Raw genomic sequence first — 20,686 nt, 5'->3', positions numbered from 1 at the left:
ATTTCATTGAAGTAATGTAAGTTATATTAATCTTCAAAAAATAGGTAGATCGATTGAAATCAGAATTGGCAATGTTCCTCGGTGTCTGTATATGGACCATCGTCTTCGTTTTATTATCTGAAAACTCGGCTGGTAAGCACTCTTCTGGATACATCGTGGCGTCGCTATCTAAACAGCGTCTTAAATTTTCCATGACCATGATAGCTCGTCTTCTAATATACGGGGCTACTTGAATGTTGGACCTTGAGAATTGATTTCATCTTCTCCTGTTCATCTGTAATTTTGTTATGTGATTAAGTAAATTTAATATTACTTTTAAATCTCGCTTTGAATATTATGATGTATTATTATTTTTAAGCTCCAAACATTCGTGACAAAATTTGTCAAATTGAAACGTTTCTAACATGATGTTGAAATATAAACAATAGGTATTCTAAATAAAAAATACTCGATGTACACACAAAAAAGTATTAGAGAGACTGAAGTATTCATGGTCTGATCTTATTTCAAGAGTGTTAATTACACATTATAATTAATTATATTATAAAGTTGTTCAAATTGAATAGAATAAATTGATGTAATTATTATTTCACTAATATCTATAATAATTATATTGTTATAGTCTACTCAGAAGATAAATGAAATTATTTATTAGTTGAATATTTGTCGATAAAAAATGAGAATCATTTTTTAATCTCCACTTTCAACCTTTCTTTTTTTTCTCACGTCATCGACGATTAGATTTACAGAAAGAGTAACTCTTTTTATCACTATAAATATCAATTGCTGTCTAAAAACTTTTATTAGCACCTGTGTTACAAGAATTTAAAACAGAAAAGAGTGCACAAGTATCTTGTAAGATAGAAGACTTGAAGAATTAAGATGCTAATACGGCTTCAGTTTACGATATCTTAATGCTGTACGTAAAATTGTCTTAAATACGAGAACGGACAATGGATACTGATCCTGTAGTGTATAATCCACACTGACAAAAATATGTGCATAGTGCTCTAAAATCAACTAAAAAACGCGATAAAAAACTGATACTCTCATATGTTGGATTGAAGATACGTTTATGTGTCGTATAACGGTGCGTATTTCATGCATGGGTTAAAATGAAGCAATAACGTATAAAGTAATGCAGTAACTCTTTTCGGCATCGATTTGTCTGCCAGAAAAACGTTGCACAATATCCTTTGGTTCTGCGAATGACGACCTAACTTCCGGCTGTTGTTGCAGATTCTTGGCACTGAATGAATTATAGACATAGCTGCTTTGGGAAAACGCCGTCTTATGCTTCTCCTTTTTCATGTTTTGTTTATTCCTGCATAAACGTAGAGCACATACATTTATAACTGCAACCATGAAGCAATAACTCATCGCGATAAAATAAATTGGAAAATATGCCCAGCGGAAAATAAACGCGCCGCACAATACGTTGTCGAAGTGAAGTTTTACGTTTCACGATTATAAAGAAGCGGAAATGTAATATGTCGAAATATAATTTTGATAACAATGACCGTCTCGGTTCTTTTAAAATATCAGTACGACGATTTTATCAGATTTACTATATAAATCGTACTCACTATTTTTGTCATACGCATATCTACAGGGTGTTGAAAAAAAACATTTATATAGTAGATAGTACAATGAGAAGCAAAAATAAGTTTTCTTTCTGGTATAGCTAGGTGTGTAGATCGAAGTATTATATATCGTTTAAAAATAAGACAGATGTGTTTATGCCGGACGAGATTAATGGGTCAGTTCTAGCAGAATTTTCTAGCAGTCTTACGATTCTGCTTAGAATCGTAAGACTTCATTTGTTCTCGTAAAACTTCTGAGAACTTATGACTAGTATTCAATTTTATGCGTAAGATGTACGATTGTTAGTAAATATCTATGATTTTTTGCTAATCTTATGGTTAATAAGAAGCTGTATAAGCACTTAAAAGTTCTTATAAATCTTACGAGAATATGTTATATACGCCTTACAATTCTGCTTAGAATTTAGGCATAATTTCGACTATTCTTATGTTAAATTCTTGATATATAGAGTTCATGTATAATTCTTGTCCACGTTGGGTGATTGTCTTAAGTGCATATAGAATTGCGCATCTCATATGTGCAATCAGTCCTCGGAGCCGCCGCGTATTCATAAGTGAGGATCCTTGATACGCTTATATTACGCAGCACGTGAACAACGGAGTCAATAGGTCAAAGGTGCATGGGAGACGCGATCAACGGGAGATTGGTTGTAATGAGAGAGACGGAGAAAAAGAAAGAGAGAGAGAAAGAGAGAAGAAGGGATACCGCGTGTGCGTTCCTAAAAAAAAAAAGAGGGAAAAACGGATAAATCGATTGACTAAATTAGTGCTGGACTGGAAGCGAGGCGCGTTAAATAGACGTGTAACACTCGAGTTTAACAGCAAGAAGAGATTTACTCACTCACTCGCTCGCTCATACACACACCCACGCACACACTTGCGCTCGCGCGTGCCAAATTTGCGAATCTCGCACGGTTCTCTGCTACCGACAATCAATCGCTCTCTCGATTTAACGATTTAGATTAACGACTCCCGATACGACGAGACATCGTTGTTCTATTAAGAAAGAAAGTTGTCTTGTTCATTCAACGGCTTGGCGCGCAGCCAAGCATGACAAGATTCGTCGCCTTTGTCGAACTGCTTGCACCCGGAATCGACAATGCATCTACCCTCTGTTCTGACGGCGATCGTGTTGCCCTTTCGAGCATAATGAGGTTTGCAAACGTAGCCTGCGAGCAATCCAGAAACTCCGAGTGGTTATCTCGCGCGACGGTATTGACTGGAAGAGGTAATCGAAATGTTGGAGGAATTGTCACCACCCGGCTCTCTCGCAATTCTCGTAAAATGAAAACGGATAAAATACTGGATGTTTTTGCTAGGAGTGAAAATCCTATTGAGTGCCATTTGACTGTGACATATTAATTATTAGGATTTTAATTCCCATTTTCAAGATTTTCAAGAGAAATCATACAATCTGAGATACGCTGCACGAAGATCTGCGACATAAACACGAAAAAGCAGTTGGAAATTAATATAAATTTGGAGCGCTTGAAAATTATGTCAGGAGCACAGTGGAAATCGCGAGTTTTCTCTCGGGAACATAACAATCCTTTTGCCTGTCTTAATAAATCGCGACGTACGTACGAGCGAACACACAAGGCCGAACGTGAAAGTTTGCGTAAAATCACCAATAAAGTCAAGTATTATATACGAAAATATATACGATGAAAATTTATAGGTCTCCGACAGATTGTGCACCTACGACGTTTCGGTCGCTTCGTTCCCTGCAGATTTATTAAAATTATTGTCTTGACAGGGTTGCCATAGACTGGGAAAACTGAAAAAATCAGAGAAATTAAAGTTGGTTATGAAAAACCGAGAAAAAAATCAGGGAAAAACATAAAAAAGTCAGAAATTCTGAAATTTGTTCACAATTCCCTTAATTGCTCCTATTCCAAATAATTATTGTTATATAATTTTTTAAATATCACATCTGACATTTATAGTCAAGTACGTTCAAAATTTGAGCACTTTGAATTAGTTTTAATAAAATAATTAAAACTTATGTATTTTTATTTGATCGCCTTTTCTTGTCATAACTGCTTTCTTTTTTCAATACTATTTAATTTTTTATTCACTTGAATTTGCACTCAAAATTTTATTATGCTACTAACTCTTTTGCGTTGTTCTTATTAATATTGACTTGCTTTCCTATCCTTGATTCTAAATGTCAGAGTTTACGTATTATATTTTGTATGGATCATGGAAAATTTCTCATTTTCATCTGAAAAATCTAGAGAAGTCGGGGAATTTAAAAATTCGTTTTCTGTGGCAACCCTGCTTGAGCACGTCACACTTATCTGCGTAGAAATAGGAAAAGTAACAAAACGAAATGTTAAGCGGTGCTGCATGAAGGAGCAGATTGCTCGAAATTTTAATAAATGTAAAAAAAAGAAACGGAACATTTTATCTTTCGTACGATAATCGCAAGTCTCACCTGTGTGCGCTTTCCATGATCGAGCACTCCGATTCTTTCGAGAAATTGCACATTCGACCATCCAAGTGGATAATGTACGGGTGTGAGCTTACGGCCGCCTCGAATGACTCTCCAGCTGGAACAAATTTTATAGCCGTTTTTTTTCACAAGAATACAAATCTTTCAAGGATTGTAAGCATTAAGATAATTGCGCAACGATTCTCCAACGATAAAAATAATCGATGTTCCTTAACAATTTTTGAACTCTTTGCATACACTGTTATTATTATTGTATATTAACTTTTTTTACGCAATTATCTTGATCCTTCCACGTGTAACTTTACAAATTTTTCAAAAATCTTTCTCTTAAATGTTTCTATTTTTTTTTAATTAAGAAAGAAAACTAACATATTTTATAGATTTTATAGAAAGATAATTCTATGTTATTAATACCGGTAAATCCAAAATTATTGTTTGATACATCGAGAGATAAGGCTTCGAGTTCCACGCAACCGGAAGCGAGTACATCGGCCAATGCTATACCGTCTTCCGGACCTAATTCACAGCCACTGATATTCAATGTTTCCAATGTTTTATTTCTTATCAGGACTGAAAATGGTAAATTAATATAAGGCATAATAGAGATTTCTTATAAATGAGCGATATTTTTGCAAAAAATTTATTATAAGTAATATAAAAATATACATATATGTGTATAAATAGATTATGAAAATAAAACTATCGTCGAAGTAATTACTATTTATAAATATTAAATTCTATCTTGCGTAATATATATAAGCATTAAAGTAACACAACAATACATTCTGTATTCTGTCATTTCTGATTTTTTTATTAACACATTTTTTCAGATAATCTGAGCATTAAGCAAAATTTTACATCTAAAGAAACGATTAGGGTTGAAAATTAGCAATATATTTTCTGGAAATTTTTATTCAAATGTAAAAAATGTAAATGTAAAAAAAAATAATTGGGTTATTACTTTATAATGAGTATGTACGTAGATATATCCGAGGACATATCCTCGAGAAATTGCGGCAGTGATTTTGTATCTGTAATAAGTGTTATTGTCTTATCATGCATTTTTATATGGGAATTTTAGTCACGTTTTACGTGTTGTAACATCCGATTTGTATGCACGCGCATGCTACGATCTACTATTCAGCTTGCATTTATTTAAATAATTTAGCCTGCTGCTTATGCCACACTTTCGACCTGCGGAGTCGATTATACTCTCCTTCTCTTACTATGCTAATATTTGAGATTATATGGAATTTTGTACATTCAGTTTTTGAAAGTTGGTAATAAGCAGTGCGATTTCGTACAGCGAGGTCAAGCATGATAGTTTTTATTCAATCCATTAAGACAATTAAACATGATGTTTTAAAATAAAATTCAAGATAAGACATTTTTTAATCTGAGTATTTTTACTTTAGATTCATATTTTCATATCTTTGAGTGTTTTCGGACAATAAAACATCATTAATATTTCAAATGAATTTGGCAGAAATATTTAGAGAAGTTAATTTTATTATTTTCTTTGAAAAAGAGAGGGAGGATTTTCTTTCACTGGCACTCATTACCGTTATAAAAATTATATTCGGAAATACAGAAAATGTAAGTATCACAAGATCTTATTCCAATTTTGTTATTGATGTATATATATATATATATATGTATGTATATATATGTATATATATTGATAAATTTATTAGCTTTTTGAAAGAGACAATGTGATGCTAGAAATACGAAATCCGTGATATTCCATTATTCGACGAAAATGCAACGCATCCGTATTACTAGCACCAGGAATAAAATAGCACCGTACGCAACATTAAATTTCAATTTATCTCGACGAGTTTTATATTACTCGGGCACTGAATTCTGTAGAAAACACCATTGGGTAATCTCCAGAGTACCGCTGCATTTTTCCAAACAAATAAAGAATTATTTATCTTGATGGCTCATTCCAGGTTAAAGAAAGAGACAAAGAAAAAGAAAGAGGAGAGAGAGAGAGAATTGTTCGTGAAATCGTTTCTTCTATAATCGCATCTATTTACATTCATTGCTATTATACTTGGAAAATTATTTAAAAATTAATGGAAATTGTTCATTACCGATTATATGATATATATATAACTGTAAATGTATTGAAAGTTTATTAATAATTTATTGTTGAAATCCGCTATAAAAGCATGAATATTAGTTTATTCTTATGTGGCTTTGAAAGCTTTTAAACTACTGACTTTATTATTACACGTAGAAATATTTATCGATTTTATTAGAAAAAGATTTGAAAAAATTATGAAACTTACTGATTGTGAGATAAAAGATATCTGACAATGTATTTTAATGTATATTTGAATTTACTACTAAATTTTAATATTAAAGTCTCGAAGCTATATACACAATTTTAAAAGTTCTAACTGAAACTTAAAAAAAAAACAATTTTTTATTTCCTGTCTTATTTTTAAACTTTTCTATCAAAAATAAATAAATAGGTCTTAGTGTGTGGAAAAAAATGGTTTACATATAAATCTTATTAGTTTATCAGAAAATCATATTAAATAAATAAAATATGAAATAAAAATGCAACTTAAATTAATATCTGGATAGAATTGGGGAATGCGAGTTTTCTTTGCTATTTGATGTTGTGAACGAGAAGTGATGTTATAATATATTAAACTCACGAGCGCATATATGATTAGCTCCTTCATTTTGTAAAGGATTCAGTCGGAGGTCCAAATGTTTTAAAGCTGTCGAGCTAGCTTTTATTAATCCATGAACGATACCGGCAACTCCATTCGGTCCTATATTGTTATTTGTCAAATATAGACTACTCAGTTTCCGGTGCATCGACAGAAATTCACCCACTGCGTGTGCACCGTTATCCATCAACTTGCAATGCGACAGATCCAATTCCTCGATCTGCATTCGAGATAATTGAGATAATATTGTGTGCAGCGATGAAATTCTTTGTCAACACTTTGTCTGTCTGTCGAGTGAATTTTGTATGTTTTATCACGTGTACGTCATATTAAAATTTTTATTACTGTGAAATGAAAAAATATTACGTAAAACATGATTATTACATACTTCATTTGCATAAGTACTGTGATTGAATAACGTACTTTTTTTACTTTATATTATTATTTAGTTAATTATATCATGTATAAATGTATATTATATTGCAGATTGTGTTCATTTTTTACAAGCGTTAAAAAAAACTTTTGATGCTCTTGATCACGGATGACCACCATTGTAACGTATTAAAAAGTCACCACGAGATGCACCACAAATACACTATTTGCAATTTGCATATAGTATAACGCTCTAGACACGCCAAGCTGTTTTTATATATAGAACGTAGAAATAATATTCAACAGATACTACTATATTTACTCGTTTTACTGTTAGAAAGCATTAAAGCGCATAGTGCTTGCGGTCACGACGTTAGCGTAGCTTTTAGCAAAGCTGTACTTTTAGTTGCACTTTTTTTGAGTTCTTAACTGAAAATAATATGATCTGTGCTTTTAGTCCTATAATGAGAATAAACTGACTAACGTTATCGTTCGACACCATCCCTTGGAGAATAGCAGCGACTCGGGGCTGGTCCAAGTTGCTCCGGGTTAAACTAAATTTCTTCAGTTTCGGGCTGGCTTTAATTCCTTCCCCCAGACTTAAGCAATCCTCCAACGAAAACCTGTACGAATGATGAATGTTTTATCAATCATTTAACGCTGAAATTCTCTTCACATTTATGCTCACTGAACTTCCGACTCACTCAAAGTCTCGCCACTCGAAACCGTCATTCATGTAGATCATACCGAAATTAAGATAAATCTCTGTGAGATGCGGGAACTGTGGAAGTATAACAGCCATGGGAATATGATGCACGACGTCTTCCTCTAGGATTAATTCATCATTCTCTGTATCAGCTCGTTTCTGCTTTCTGGAAGCCGCATTCAAATATATATGAAAAACACAATTTTGTCAGTAATTGATTTTTCATTCAATATCATTAATTAATTAAAAGTTGAAAGCGTCAGTATCTTTCAGAAATTAATTACGCGTTTATGTGTGCAGATAAAACTATGCTTTAATAAGTAGAGCTTGTTAATAACATATTTAATTATAAACTTATTTAATAAAGTATAAAAAATGTAGAGATTTATAAAATTGGAATTTTTTATTTTTATTTTAATTGCATTCACTTCGAACGAATATTACGAAATGCTACGAATATAACGATAAAGAGTTTCATTTTGTGAATTTTCCATTTAAAAAATTCCATCTTTATACATACATTTTTTTATCTTTTTCATATATATTGCAATTTTTCATGTTATATCCGTATTATCAATTAATTTGCGACGAGATACGAACGAAAAATTAATTTTTTAATGTGAAAAAAATATTTTATCCTCGGTAACGTATTGTAGAAATCCACGTGTAGTAAAAAATTAGGTGGGATTGTTACTTAACGGCTTATCCGCGGAACAGTTAATGTATTTGAGTGAGTTGCGGCTCTGATCAATATTAGACGATGGATTACGTTGCATAAACTACATCGCGTATGTAGAGGCCTAGTTGCATGCTGGTCGCTGTGAATAATTGAAGAACGCGTATACGCGCCGGATCACATTAACGGCCAGATATATGTTAGATATGTTGGATGTGCTAGATTGATACACGAAATGGAATTTCGAATAATAAATTTGCACGTGCGTTGAATGACGATGCTGACAGTTTACGTGTATTAATTAGCCGTATAATTTCATTTGCCACAGATAATTTGCGTTTAATATAGAAAGTACCCAGATAACATGCATGTTGCATATGATAACTAAAAGACGTCTTTTAGATATCTTATATGTAACATAAATGTTATCTGGATATAATTTCATTCCCAAGTTATTTAGCAGCTAAAAAATATTTTTCAAAAATATTATGTTTATTCCATAATGAACAAGCAATCTATAAAAACGTTTCGGTATTTTAAAAATTTGAATAAATATTTATTTCTAAAAAATATATTATATATGTAAAAAATTTATATTTAAATCTTACTATTACTGATTATATATTTTAAAAAATATTAACATTTATATATTTTTGTTATAAATTATTAAGATACTCAGATTGAAAAAAGAAAATGTTTACATGTCAAACATTTTTTATAATAAAGATTATTATAATTTAACAAATTAAATATTATTAATATTAATTATTTAATAAATAATGTGATATTAAAAGAAAAAGATAAGTCTGAGACAGATCGCGATAAAAGAGATCTATCATTCGTATAATCCGAATAAAAGTGAAAATAAATCTTGCAGCGGATTTACGGATTGCTCGAAAAGGGAACAGCCCGAGTGTGATCCGAGAGAATTACCCTTTCCAAGCTTTCTCTTTCTCGTGGCTTCTAATTAAATGAGACTGTGATTTCTAAACTAGAACCCGTAGCGGTTACCATCGCAGAATGATAACGCTTCCTCGATTCAACTCAGCGCTTTTGAAATTATCAATGATCAGCAAGAGTAACATTCACAAAGCGAACTCTAAGGACGCTTTTATGCAAATGCCTGGCATCTTATCGTGCATTATTTTTTCAGACGTCTGTCTCGTCTCCGTCCTTTATATAGATACTAGTTTCCTTGCTGTGAGATACTAGCATGCGGATGAATTCATCTCACAATCGGGCGTTCATCTTTAAAACGTGTGAATTAAAGTACCATTATTAATTATTAAATACTTTTCGTTGTACCCGGTTTTTCCAATGCTTCTTCTATTCATACTTATATAACTTTTTTATTTATAAAGATACATACATTTGTTTGGCTCCATTGGATTTCTTAATGTCTGGCATTTTAATTCAAAACAATATTATTTATATTTATTTTTATGAAAGCAATTGAATTGGATTGTATATGCTATACACAGTGTATTGTTTCCATGTGAGAGGCGTTTAAAGGAGCCTATATAGTCGTCTGTTTTATCGACTCAATAGAACTTACATCACACATGACTTACGTGTTATTAATACATCACTATATACTACATCAATATCGTACATACATATAAATTTTCGTAATGCATTTCAATATTAAATTAGATGGTTATATGACATGCCACACACGTTCAAGCAAATTTGGCAAATATGCTTACGTAAACTGCTTGTGCAAATGCAAATTTATTTAAATGTGTGTATCAGAAAACTGCACAGTTACTTTGGCTTGCACAAATGACTGTCCATGTTTCCGTTTATAATAAGTTTAGTCAGAAAATAAAAATTTTATGTTTTGTGAACTTTTTATAAAGTTCATAGAATCGTGCCATACAATAACGCTTTTTCCGCATTAATGATATTGCAAAATTCACGTGTGGAAGTTAATTAATTCCTTTTTTCTTTTCACGAGAACAATACAGGCGAGACCATTCTGCTCATTCTGCCTGGGATTAGTTTTGCAAACGTGATCACACAACTCTTTTTACCGCTCTCACGTTTACTTGTTCCAATTTCATTACAACAGCAGTAAGGGACCATCTCCTGCCGACTGTACGGCCATAACTATGTAAATTTGCTTCTTTACTTTTTAAACAGTACCTCCATTCTCAACAACATTTTATAATGCGGCCTTAAAAGAGTTGAAAATGGAATGAAACTGGAACGACATTATGAACAATTTTTCTCACAACGTATGTCTATAAAAAATATATCGGTATTTTCTGAAATTGCTCCGAAAATTGTGCCTACGTATTCACACGCGAAATTAAATAACTCAGAGAAAGCTTTAGAGCTTTTGAAAATTTATTGTTATTACGTACGGTATCATTTAGAAATATTTATGCATATAGGTATATTCTCATATTAATTTTTAATTCAAAAGATTTTTTTTTAAATAATTATAAAAATATTAATATTTTTAACAATAATAAATGAAAAACTGATTGATATAATAATATAAATGAGCAAAGAAATAAATTGAAGGATTTATTCGATCAAAAAAAGATCGGTGTCTAATAACATTTATTTATATAAATTGTTTGTACAATTCAATAAGATTCTTATTGTTGAGTTACTTTTTACTTCATGAAGTTACATTTCGAAAGTAGTGGACATAACCATAGTCTAGAATTGTCACACATAGCTTGTGTGGCCGCGACTGGTTATACACACACAATTTTACCAAAATTTATATCGTTCTAAAATTCATCGCTCAATTACTTCGGTAATTCGATAGCGTGCATGTCTTCTAACTCATGTATAATTAGATTCCTTAATGCATTAACAAGTTTATATTCGCTCGACGAGTATTTGCTATGTGCCCGCCTCTGCTGTCGTGATTTCAACTTGGCGCAGCTGAATTTGCACAAGTGTTCTCTTCAATGATCGATTATATGAAGAACGTACATATATAAATTTGATGTAAAGGTGTGAATGAAAGTAATATCAACTATTGGGCGAAGCCCAAACCATTGGCAAAGTCATCAGAAGAGGAACGAGGTTATTTTTCCACACAATTTGATGTGTGTAAAGACATGCTGTTAAATATGTAAGGTTAAATGTGAAATTTAAACCAATTTCATAAGTTAAATAACATTTTGTTATTTTTAACTTCCAAGTGTATCGAAATGTATTATTTTAATAGAAAGCACTTAGTATAAATAATGAAATAAATTTTTGAATTGAATTTAGCACATTTCTTGAATTAAATTATTTAACTCTGTTTTAGTTAAATTATTAATACTTATCGAGTAGGATTAATGGCGACCTCTGAGAATAATAAGAATGAAAGAGACAGAAAAAAATGACTCAAATTAAGTATAATTTGACATTATGAATTTAATAGTGTATAGACTCATATTTCGGTGTATGAATAGAATCAAATGAAGACTACAGAAGGCATAAAATAATTGCACGCATATATTATAATATTGCGATAAAGAAAATTTTGAAGAAATATACTGAAGCTCGGTATTCACGATCTTCCGACGACCAATTATAATTGGCCTCCTAGATACTCTGGCCAATTATAGAACCCGCCGCCACGCTTTCGTGCGATATTTACGCCTCGAGTCCATCGCTCCTTGGATCTTCAAGTGCAAGCACTTACGGTTTTAGCCGACAAACTGACCGGCTCTAATAATAATTTTCCAATGTGTTCTCGGCCGGGCGTAAATACTGTGGATTTCTGTACGAAGTGCGCGAAGCGGTGCAAGGTCTGTTCAAATGCTAGCGCTACGCAACACATCTCCTATATTTGTATACCTGCTATACATGAACCCCCATGAATAAATCCATTTTTTATATTTTCCGTAAGATTTTGTAAATTTTCATACGGTATCTTATCAACGAAATCTGATTCTGTCTAATTTTAACGTAAAGTTATGTTCATTGAACAGTTAAAATTATAAGGTACTTTTATCCAATATAGCCTATATCTCTAAAGCGTTGCGATTTTTGCTGAGTCCAACATTAAAAACTGGTGGTCAGATTCAAAATGGAAAATTTAAAGGATTTCCGAAAATTAATTGAGAACATAAGACATTTTCAGTATTCACATGGGTGTAGTGAAGATTTAACTACGTAATGTGTGTAACTACCATATACCTACAGATTGTAAGTAGGTCATATTACGTGGGTCGGCCGAAAAGTAATGCACACAGTCGCGCGTAACTCGTAAAACGAGGTCTATAATAGAAGTCGTAACGGTCATAGAATCCTAAGTCGTAGAAAATTGACCAAATCGTGGTTGATTATTCTTCTCATAATCGACTGTGATTGATTAATTTTTTGCAAGACTGTACGATCGCCACGACTTTTATTGTAGATCCCGCATAACACAAAAAAGTGCATTTTATTGATTACAAGAACATACCATTACTTTTCAACGTAGTCATCATTCACAGCTATATATTTCTCCCAACTGTGAACCAATATTCTCATCCGGTCAATGAAGAATTCCGACGGTCTTTCCCTGATTTACAACTTCACTGTGTCCTTTACTTCATCATCCGTGGTAAAATAAATGCCTGTAAAGTCTCTCTTTAAATTTGGAAAGAAGTAAAAATCGCAGGATGCCAATCGTCAGCCTCATGCATGAAATTTTATTGCATACTTATTCACAATACTTCGATCAACAGTTTTATCACTATACGGTTTATAAATGATGAATATCACAGGATTCATTTTTTGGATGATATAGTGAAAGATACAATGAAGTTGTGGATCAAGGAAAAACCGCAGGAAAAATATATAACTGTAAACGATGACTACGTTGAAAAGTAATGATACAATTCTTGTAATCAATAAAATGCACTTTCATGCCTTTTTTGTTTTATTCGAATATCTCTGTTCGTTTACGAGTTACGCGCTACTGTGTATTACTTTTCGGCCGATCCACATAGATGTAATCCTGTTTCGAAACGTTATATTAAAAACTCAGAATAAATTCGTAATTCTCTAATTCTTTAAAGCCATTTTTTTTTTTTAATTTTGTATGAGAACATTTTATTCTACTTTTATTTATCTTTGTTATTTTAGGAGCCATTCTTTTACTGTTTAAACACAATTTGATTCACTTTATATGATAACACCCGTTTATCGCGCACGTAATAAATCTATATTAAGTTTGTAAAAAAAAAAAAACAAAAAGACTTCCCCCCGGCTACAAGTTCTATTTATCTTAATTAATTTATGTTATTCACAAAAAACTAATTGAGGATTCAGTATACGCCTTACTTTGTTGACACAAGAGAACGAAGCCTTATGACATGTATATAGTTCCTTACGAGAGCCATCAATTTCTCACATTCTTCTCTTTGAGGCTCGAAGTAGCTCGCCTGCAAAGTTTCGAGATACTCGGCTAAGTGGCGTTCACAATATAATCGCCGCCATGAGTTACCATGCTCACTTGGATCGTTGTATTCCCACCTGCGACAATAAGAGGAAGTTGAATTGTGCTTGCGTATGTGCTTACACAAATGTGTTTAATATCAATTGATCATATGTTTCAAAAGCATTCGTAGTCTGTTTACATGAAATCGTCGATATTTCAACGGATAAATATATCCTTTAGACAGAGAGTAATATTTTTGCAAGATAAATTGGAAGTTAAAGTAAAATTTAAAAATTAATTAAACATAATTAAAATTTAAAGTATATCAAAATCAATTAATTAAGATAAGAGATTAGACTAACAAAGGAAGGGGCCCAAGAATGTCTTTTCGATTTTATGTTGTTTTGTAGATGAAAAGAAAGGACATATATTTTTTTATACATACGCTATCATACTTTTAATTCTTCATTACCGTCGTATGAGACGAACGCTCAGTTTAAATTAGATTATCTAATTACATAGATGTGACAGAAAAATTGATTCTGAAACTTTCTGACTTTTTACTTACAATCTTCTAGATTATATTTGCATAGTTATTTTTTCAAATCTTTTCGATAGAAATAATTTTTATTAAAAATTTTGAAAGTGTTAACGCGCGTTACATCTCAGCATTACATGGCATTCATGAGAAGTGTAATCGAGAGTATAAATACGTATAGTTGAAAGATAGGATTCGTGCAGCATTTGCTAAAATGCTAAAACCTAAGGTTTTCTGTAACACAGATCGATAAATTAATATCTCATAATTTTCTTCTTATTAAACTGTCTTGATGCTAGACTAAGTAATTTTTTATATCAATTTGACTGTAAATAATTATTTATTATATGAAGTAACGGTAGAAGTCAAATGTAGGTAATATAACTTACATTTCGATATAATTTATATTACAATTTTGAATATGTTACGCTTTGAAACAGTGACTATAAATAGAATGAAATTATAGAAAGTTTTTAACAATTTTATTTTGATATAATAAAGTCAATTTTTAAACAAATAATAGGTATAAAACAGCAATATAAAACACTAAAAAGTATCGTAGTAATATTAAATTTGTTATGTAATAAAGATTTATTTGAGATAAATTTCTGAAAATGTTGAACGCTCGATTGTCATGAATTTTTCGGCAGAAATACTCTAAATGGATAAAACTCCCTATCAGGAGAGGCTTCTTCGATGACCTTGACCTATATCGTTGAGGTCATGATACTGACAATGAGTGACTTCCTGATTTTAGCCTTTACTCGTTACTCGTTAAGAAGTTATTAAGAAAACAAATTTTTTTAATGAAATGTAATTTCTGTAATTTTTTTCGTAATGATTCTTTATGTAAAACGACGTTTAGCACATCTTCTTCTGCTTAGAAGCACATGACTTTCCCCACGCGAAGTGAAGATTTTCTTTCTAAAGGGTGTTTCGCCTCTTAAAAGTGCAACAAGGCGTATAAAAAATACATGTCTTTTATTTTCATCTACAAAACAACATATTAAAAGCTTATCAAAATTGGAAGGAAAAACTTGAAAGATTTCTTCTCTTGTAAAATCAGAAATTACAGTCAATTAATGTCAAATAGAATTATTTAGCAACGATTAAAGCGTAATTGTTTCAATGTAAATGATAGTATTCGATAGTACGCTGTAACGTAATAATATTTCATGTAATCGAGAATCGATAACTGGCTCGTCTTGCCTGTCCTTGGCCGCGCGTTCCCAATAAAACTCATCCTCGATTCTCGGTATCGTCAACTCGAGGGGTAGATCAGTCGGCAGTGTTTCCACCAGTACGTCCCTATCGGCGCACGTCGGCAGATCCTCTAGAACGGGGTTATCCTTCCAGGTCGAAACTATGGAACGAAGTGCGAGGATCTTTAAATCGGGGATTACACCGTCATCCCACGAGGCGTCTTCCGCTCGAAGCGTCCTTCCTTGCTCCTGCGGTAGCAGCGAGGTTTCTGGCGAGCATCTGCGAGTCAATTCGTCGAGATAAATACAATGTATATTGAATGAATGAAGCTAATATTATTTGTATCTCTATAGTACGAAAATGTTTATTTCGGGGATTGCCGCATTTGTGACGCGATTCTTCGCGAATACTTCGCGTTGCTATAATTAAACTGCTTTAAAAGAATACTTTCAAAGAGAACATCTTTCAATGGATGCCTGTATTCAAGGAAAATTCGATTTGCGCGTATATATAAAAATCAGGATATATGAGGTGGGATAAGGGAAGACGTCGTGAGAGGAACTTATTCTATTCTCTATTTTATACCTGTACGTAGCTACAACGTTTCTCGATATCGTGTGCGGGATTCTCATTGTTCTCGTCTGCACCTCGTTCTGCACAAAGATGAAAAACATGAGGATTACTTCACCATAGGTCGTTGAAACGTTATCGTAAATGATTTACGTTCGCAGTTTCGATTTGCTATTTCTTACACAGGGGATATGAAACAGTATATGGATCGATCAACCTGTTATCTATGCAATTGGTTTGATTAATTGTTTCGCGCCTATACTACTACTGCTACGATATCAAAGCAACTAAAAATGTCATCCTGTACTCTATTGATGGACTAACGAGTCATCGGTGTCTCACCAGTCCATATTTTCAAGCTATAAAAAAATATGGTATTGCTCGTCCGAACAAATGACCACCGGCAAATATATACATATATAGAGTGTCGCTTAATCTCGCTCTGATAAAACTCTCGCGGAACTGAGTATGATCGTTTTTCACGGCCTTCTTTCTTTTTCTTTTTTTCCAGGAGTGTCCCGAGGGAGTAGTGCACGAGGACTCGTTCAAGGACATTTACGCGAAATTCTTCCCGCACGGCAGTGAGTTCCAATTAAATAACAGTCCACGTTTTTGCGTAATTAGTTAATGGCCACCCCTCATGCGAATTGCAGACTCCAGTCTCTACGCCCACTACGTGTTCAAGGCCTTCGACGTTAATTGCAACGGGGCCATCAGCTTCAGGGTAATTAAGTCTATCTCTCTCTCATGTAATGTATAGTTTTTTCATTAATTTTAAATTGACTGATATGTCACTAGTGTATATCTTTGCTTTCGAATGACGGCGCGCGACGTGTGGCCTCGTCTTGAAATATGTCGCGTATCATTTATATGCGAGAAAATTTTCCTGTGATAACCTACTGAACGCTTGTATTGACGAAACAAAGCAATTATTTAGAAGTTCTTAAATTTTATTTATTTTTATTTGAGTACTTAATTAATTGTTAAGTATATACAAAATATTATTCAATTGCTTGTTAATTTAATAAAGTTATATATATGTATATTACTATTCTGATTCTGCTCATGTTGATATTTTAAGACCAAAAAATGTGTATTTTGGCGCATGATCGGCCATTAATGTATACAAAATCAAATTGTATATATAAATTCACACAAGAAATATTTAAGCACTAAAATTCTACTTTGACGTTCGCATTTAATTAGATTTAATTCAAACTTTCAATAATTTGAATAAATGGACGACTTATAATTTGTGACATTTCCTTAATTTTTTTGCTAAACTATATAGTACGTTGATATTATGTAAATAAAAGATTTAAGTAAAAATTGTGTTTTAAAAATGCTAGGAAGATTTGCGAATTATCGCCATGTCGTTATCCATTGCTAATGCCAACGTTTCGTGAACCTTGCCATTCACTTTACCAGCGAGAAGCGTATATTGATGAATTATTTGCCTTTGAATCTATCCAATAATAGATTTAAAAACAAACAACTTTGATTTAAACCTTTTTTAAATATCACTTATGGGAAAAATAAGAAAATGTCACAGATTATGAATCATTCATTCATTTGTCTAGATATCAAAAGTTATTGGGGGCTTAAATTAAAATTTTTAACATCAAATCCTGTGATAAATCGGATTTACCCCATTCGACCTATATCTTGCTACTTAAAGTTTTAGACTTTAACTCAGGTTTACCTTGGGTAATTTCCGGAAAACCGAAATGATGCCGTTAGATAGTTCAGACAGGCTTTGATGATAAAATTTCTTCATTTACCAAGTATATTAATCAGTGGTTGAAAGATCTCGATTTTTTGATATTATAAAATTCGGTATAATAAAAGTAGATATGGATTAGAAACATATATTTTATTTAAACATTTAAAGAAGCATTTATTCAGATTAACGATTAGTTATATAATAATAATAAATTTCCGAGTCGAAGTAATGCTACTTGATTACGCTATGCAACAACTTGTACATTAATTTTAAATTTATCGCATTATTATCATCTACTCTATTCGGGATTTTAATTCAATTTCGCTCATATCTAATTCAGGTCACGTTTAATTCATTGTGTATTTTACGCCGCGATTTCTGTTCAGTGTGTACATAGTTCTCCAGTCGACGCTGACGCGCGGATGAAACGCGACGGATCTCGCCGGGAAATTTCGGCGTTATACGACAAACGGAACGCAAATGCTGATGCATTTATGCGGGCGGGGCAATGCACATCCGCGTTTCGCGATAATAGCGCGGCACGCGATCGAACGGCCTGGTCGCCGATCGACGAGCCAGGACTACCGCCAATTGAGCCGATCGTCTATCGGATGAATAATTAATCGTTTTTACGATAAATGCGGGATACGCTGGTATGTATCGGATACAGAGGCAAATGCGCCTATACAAAGCTCTCTCACGGGGCTCACTGATCATCCGTCATTCCATGCGAATGCTGCATGGTCACTAGCGCATACAGAAATTATTACTACCGTGAAGGCAGCTTGATGCTGAGCATCAGCACACGGAGGTATTAAAGCTTTCAATGCCAACGCGGTACTCATGTGGGACATGAACTCGGATATACCCGGGCACAATTTTGACTAATTCCCTTGCCTATGTTTCGTATTATACAGATTGTTCTTTTTTTGTATTTGCAGGGTTTTTTTTAATGTGCACTTATGACTGTAGTAATATAATAATATAATGCTAGATATATCTAGATTATAAGCATATTGATGATTAAGGTGTTCTCGATCGGCACTTCGTGAACTATATAGTCGTGTCATGTTGAGCCCGTCATATTAAATTTTCGAAAAGGCTAATAAAAATATATAAATAATTTACAATTTGAACCTAGAAAGAAATTTTTTTGGTCGAGTTAAATTTTGGATAAAAGGTGACCTTTTTTTAATATAAAACGCTACATACACATACATACGTACATACATACATACATGTATATACATTATATACATATAGAGAGAGTGCTTTCGAGTTAAATTGCCAAACGTAAAATATGAATTTAAGACTTCAAAACAAACACAATTTTCCTCTGGAAGTTTTCTCGCGAACGTTTCGTTTGAGATATTGGCTTCTTAAATTACAGAATACTGTAGGAATAAGTAATGTCGAAATAATTTAGATTTATTCCCTTTAATGCTTTAAATAATCAAAATGTAATTATTAAATATTTTGTTCGAAAGGATGACCTCAACTCTGAGACAATCATTGCACTTATCGATGAGAGAACGAATGGTCTGACATTGTGCATCTATAATTTTTTCGCACGCTTGCAATATTTTTCGTTTTTATGATTGAAGATCGTTAAGGAGCACTTAATACATTTTTTGCTTCAGAGCATCCTTTACAAAAAAATTTATCTAAAAAATTATTTATTCCAACAGTGTTTTCTAACTTAGAAATCAATATCTCTTAAACGAATCTCTCTCCTAAGTTCGTGTTCGTAAGTTTGGCGGTTTAACTCGGAAACACCTGTATATAATGCTATATAAAAATTATCAATATAATATATATCTAATATACAATTTATGAAATAATTATATTGCTGTTAAAATTAGGGATGCAACGGATATCCGACCGATTCGGTGCATCCCTGGTTAAAAGTCTAGAAATTGTGATTTTATTTAATTTTATTTAAAAAAGCATCGGAATTTAACCTAAATTATGTTTACCAATTATATCATTTTATTCTCAAAAGTGCAATTGTGTCATTATTGAATCATAATTTAAATATGCAATGTTATATAATAATTTTTCATTTCCTGAGAGAAAATGTCAACGAGCGTTTATTTTAAAGAAACGATTAACTTTCTTTCTGCTTTTCTGCTTCGCTGGCGTCTCTCGTTCTTTTTACATTTATTTACGTCCGAACTATTTTTCATTATCCTTTGAATTGTGAAATTTCATTTAAATTTTTATGAAATTCACAAAGTGTGGACAAGCTCGACGTTCGGACACTCGAGAAGCACTCATTCCACCGCGCGTTTCGTATTAAAGTCGCGCGTGATTTGACAATCCCGGGGATTGCAGGACCTTCTCGTGACGCTGTCGACTCTACTGCGAGGTAGCATTTATGAGAAACTGAGGTGGACCTTCAAGCTGTACGACATAAATGGCGATGGCTGTATCACCAGGGGTGAATTGGGCGAAGTCGTGACAGCAGTCCATGAGCTCATGGGCAGGCGGCATCACGCCGAAGAGGAAAGGAAGGCGAGAGAACAACTGGACAGGGTCTTCAAGAAACTCGATCTCAACCAGGACGGTGTTATCACGATCGAGGAGTTTATCGAAAGTTGTTTGAAGGTACGTCTGGCCATGAAACTACGAGCAATCAAGTAGTAGATCGAAAGTATACAGGGCGTCCATATCGTCACTCCCTTTTGTCTCTGCAGACTCTTTAACTTTTCTTTAACGCCTTTGCTATCAGTATGTCACATACGCTCTCCTATTGATGAATCAGACTGCAAT

General features: G+C 32.9%; 2 protein-coding genes across 2 annotated transcripts in view; one reads left to right on the top strand and one right to left on the bottom strand.

The window, feature by feature from the left end:
- Positions 1 to 20,686, top strand: part of LOC108775407 (Kv channel-interacting protein 1) — a 46,372-nt gene that overhangs the window by 24,679 nt on the left and 1,007 nt on the right. Inside the window, exons 2-4 of the mRNA XM_018541764.1 lie at positions 16,703 to 16,772; positions 16,845 to 16,915; positions 20,249 to 20,521. Of these exons, the coding sequence (XP_018397266.1) occupies positions 16,703 to 16,772; positions 16,845 to 16,915; positions 20,249 to 20,521 (414 nt within the window). The remainder of the gene's footprint in view (positions 1 to 16,702; positions 16,773 to 16,844; positions 16,916 to 20,248; positions 20,522 to 20,686) is intronic.
- On the bottom strand, positions 211 to 16,430 carry LOC108775406 (T-complex-associated testis-expressed protein 1). Its single transcript, XM_018541763.1, has 11 exons — positions 16,374 to 16,430; positions 16,207 to 16,274; positions 15,628 to 15,900; positions 13,784 to 13,975; positions 7,823 to 7,990; positions 7,603 to 7,741; positions 6,729 to 6,966; positions 4,474 to 4,629; positions 4,042 to 4,156; positions 1,149 to 1,324; positions 211 to 274 (listed from the first exon to the last, which is right to left on the bottom strand). The coding sequence occupies exons 2-11, from the start codon at positions 16,251 to 16,253 to the stop codon at positions 213 to 215; spliced, it is 1,566 nt and encodes a 521-aa protein (XP_018397265.1). The 5' UTR covers positions 16,254 to 16,274; positions 16,374 to 16,430; the 3' UTR covers positions 211 to 212.

This window comes from Cyphomyrmex costatus, unplaced genomic scaffold (genome assembly GCF_001594065.2).
Source record: "Cyphomyrmex costatus isolate MS0001 unplaced genomic scaffold, Ccosl1.0 scaffold30, whole genome shotgun sequence".
NCBI classification, from domain to species: Eukaryota; Metazoa; Arthropoda; class Insecta; order Hymenoptera; family Formicidae; genus Cyphomyrmex; species Cyphomyrmex costatus.
This window is presented reverse-complemented; position numbering and strand designations above follow the sequence as displayed.

Bases quoted from the DNA above. Each gene is read 5' to 3' on its own strand.
- LOC108775406 (XM_018541763.1), bottom strand. From the start codon at position 16,253: ATGAGAATCCCGCACACGATATCGAGAAACGTTGTAGCTACGTACAG. The intron at 15,901-16,206 runs GTATAAAATAGA...ATTGACTCGCAG, and splicing joins AACGTTGTAGCTACGTACAG to ATGCTCGCCAGAAACCTCGC. The intron at 1,325-4,041 runs GTGAGACTTGCG...ACGTTTATGCAG, and splicing joins ATCATGGAAAGCGCACACAG to GAATAAACAAAACATGAAAA.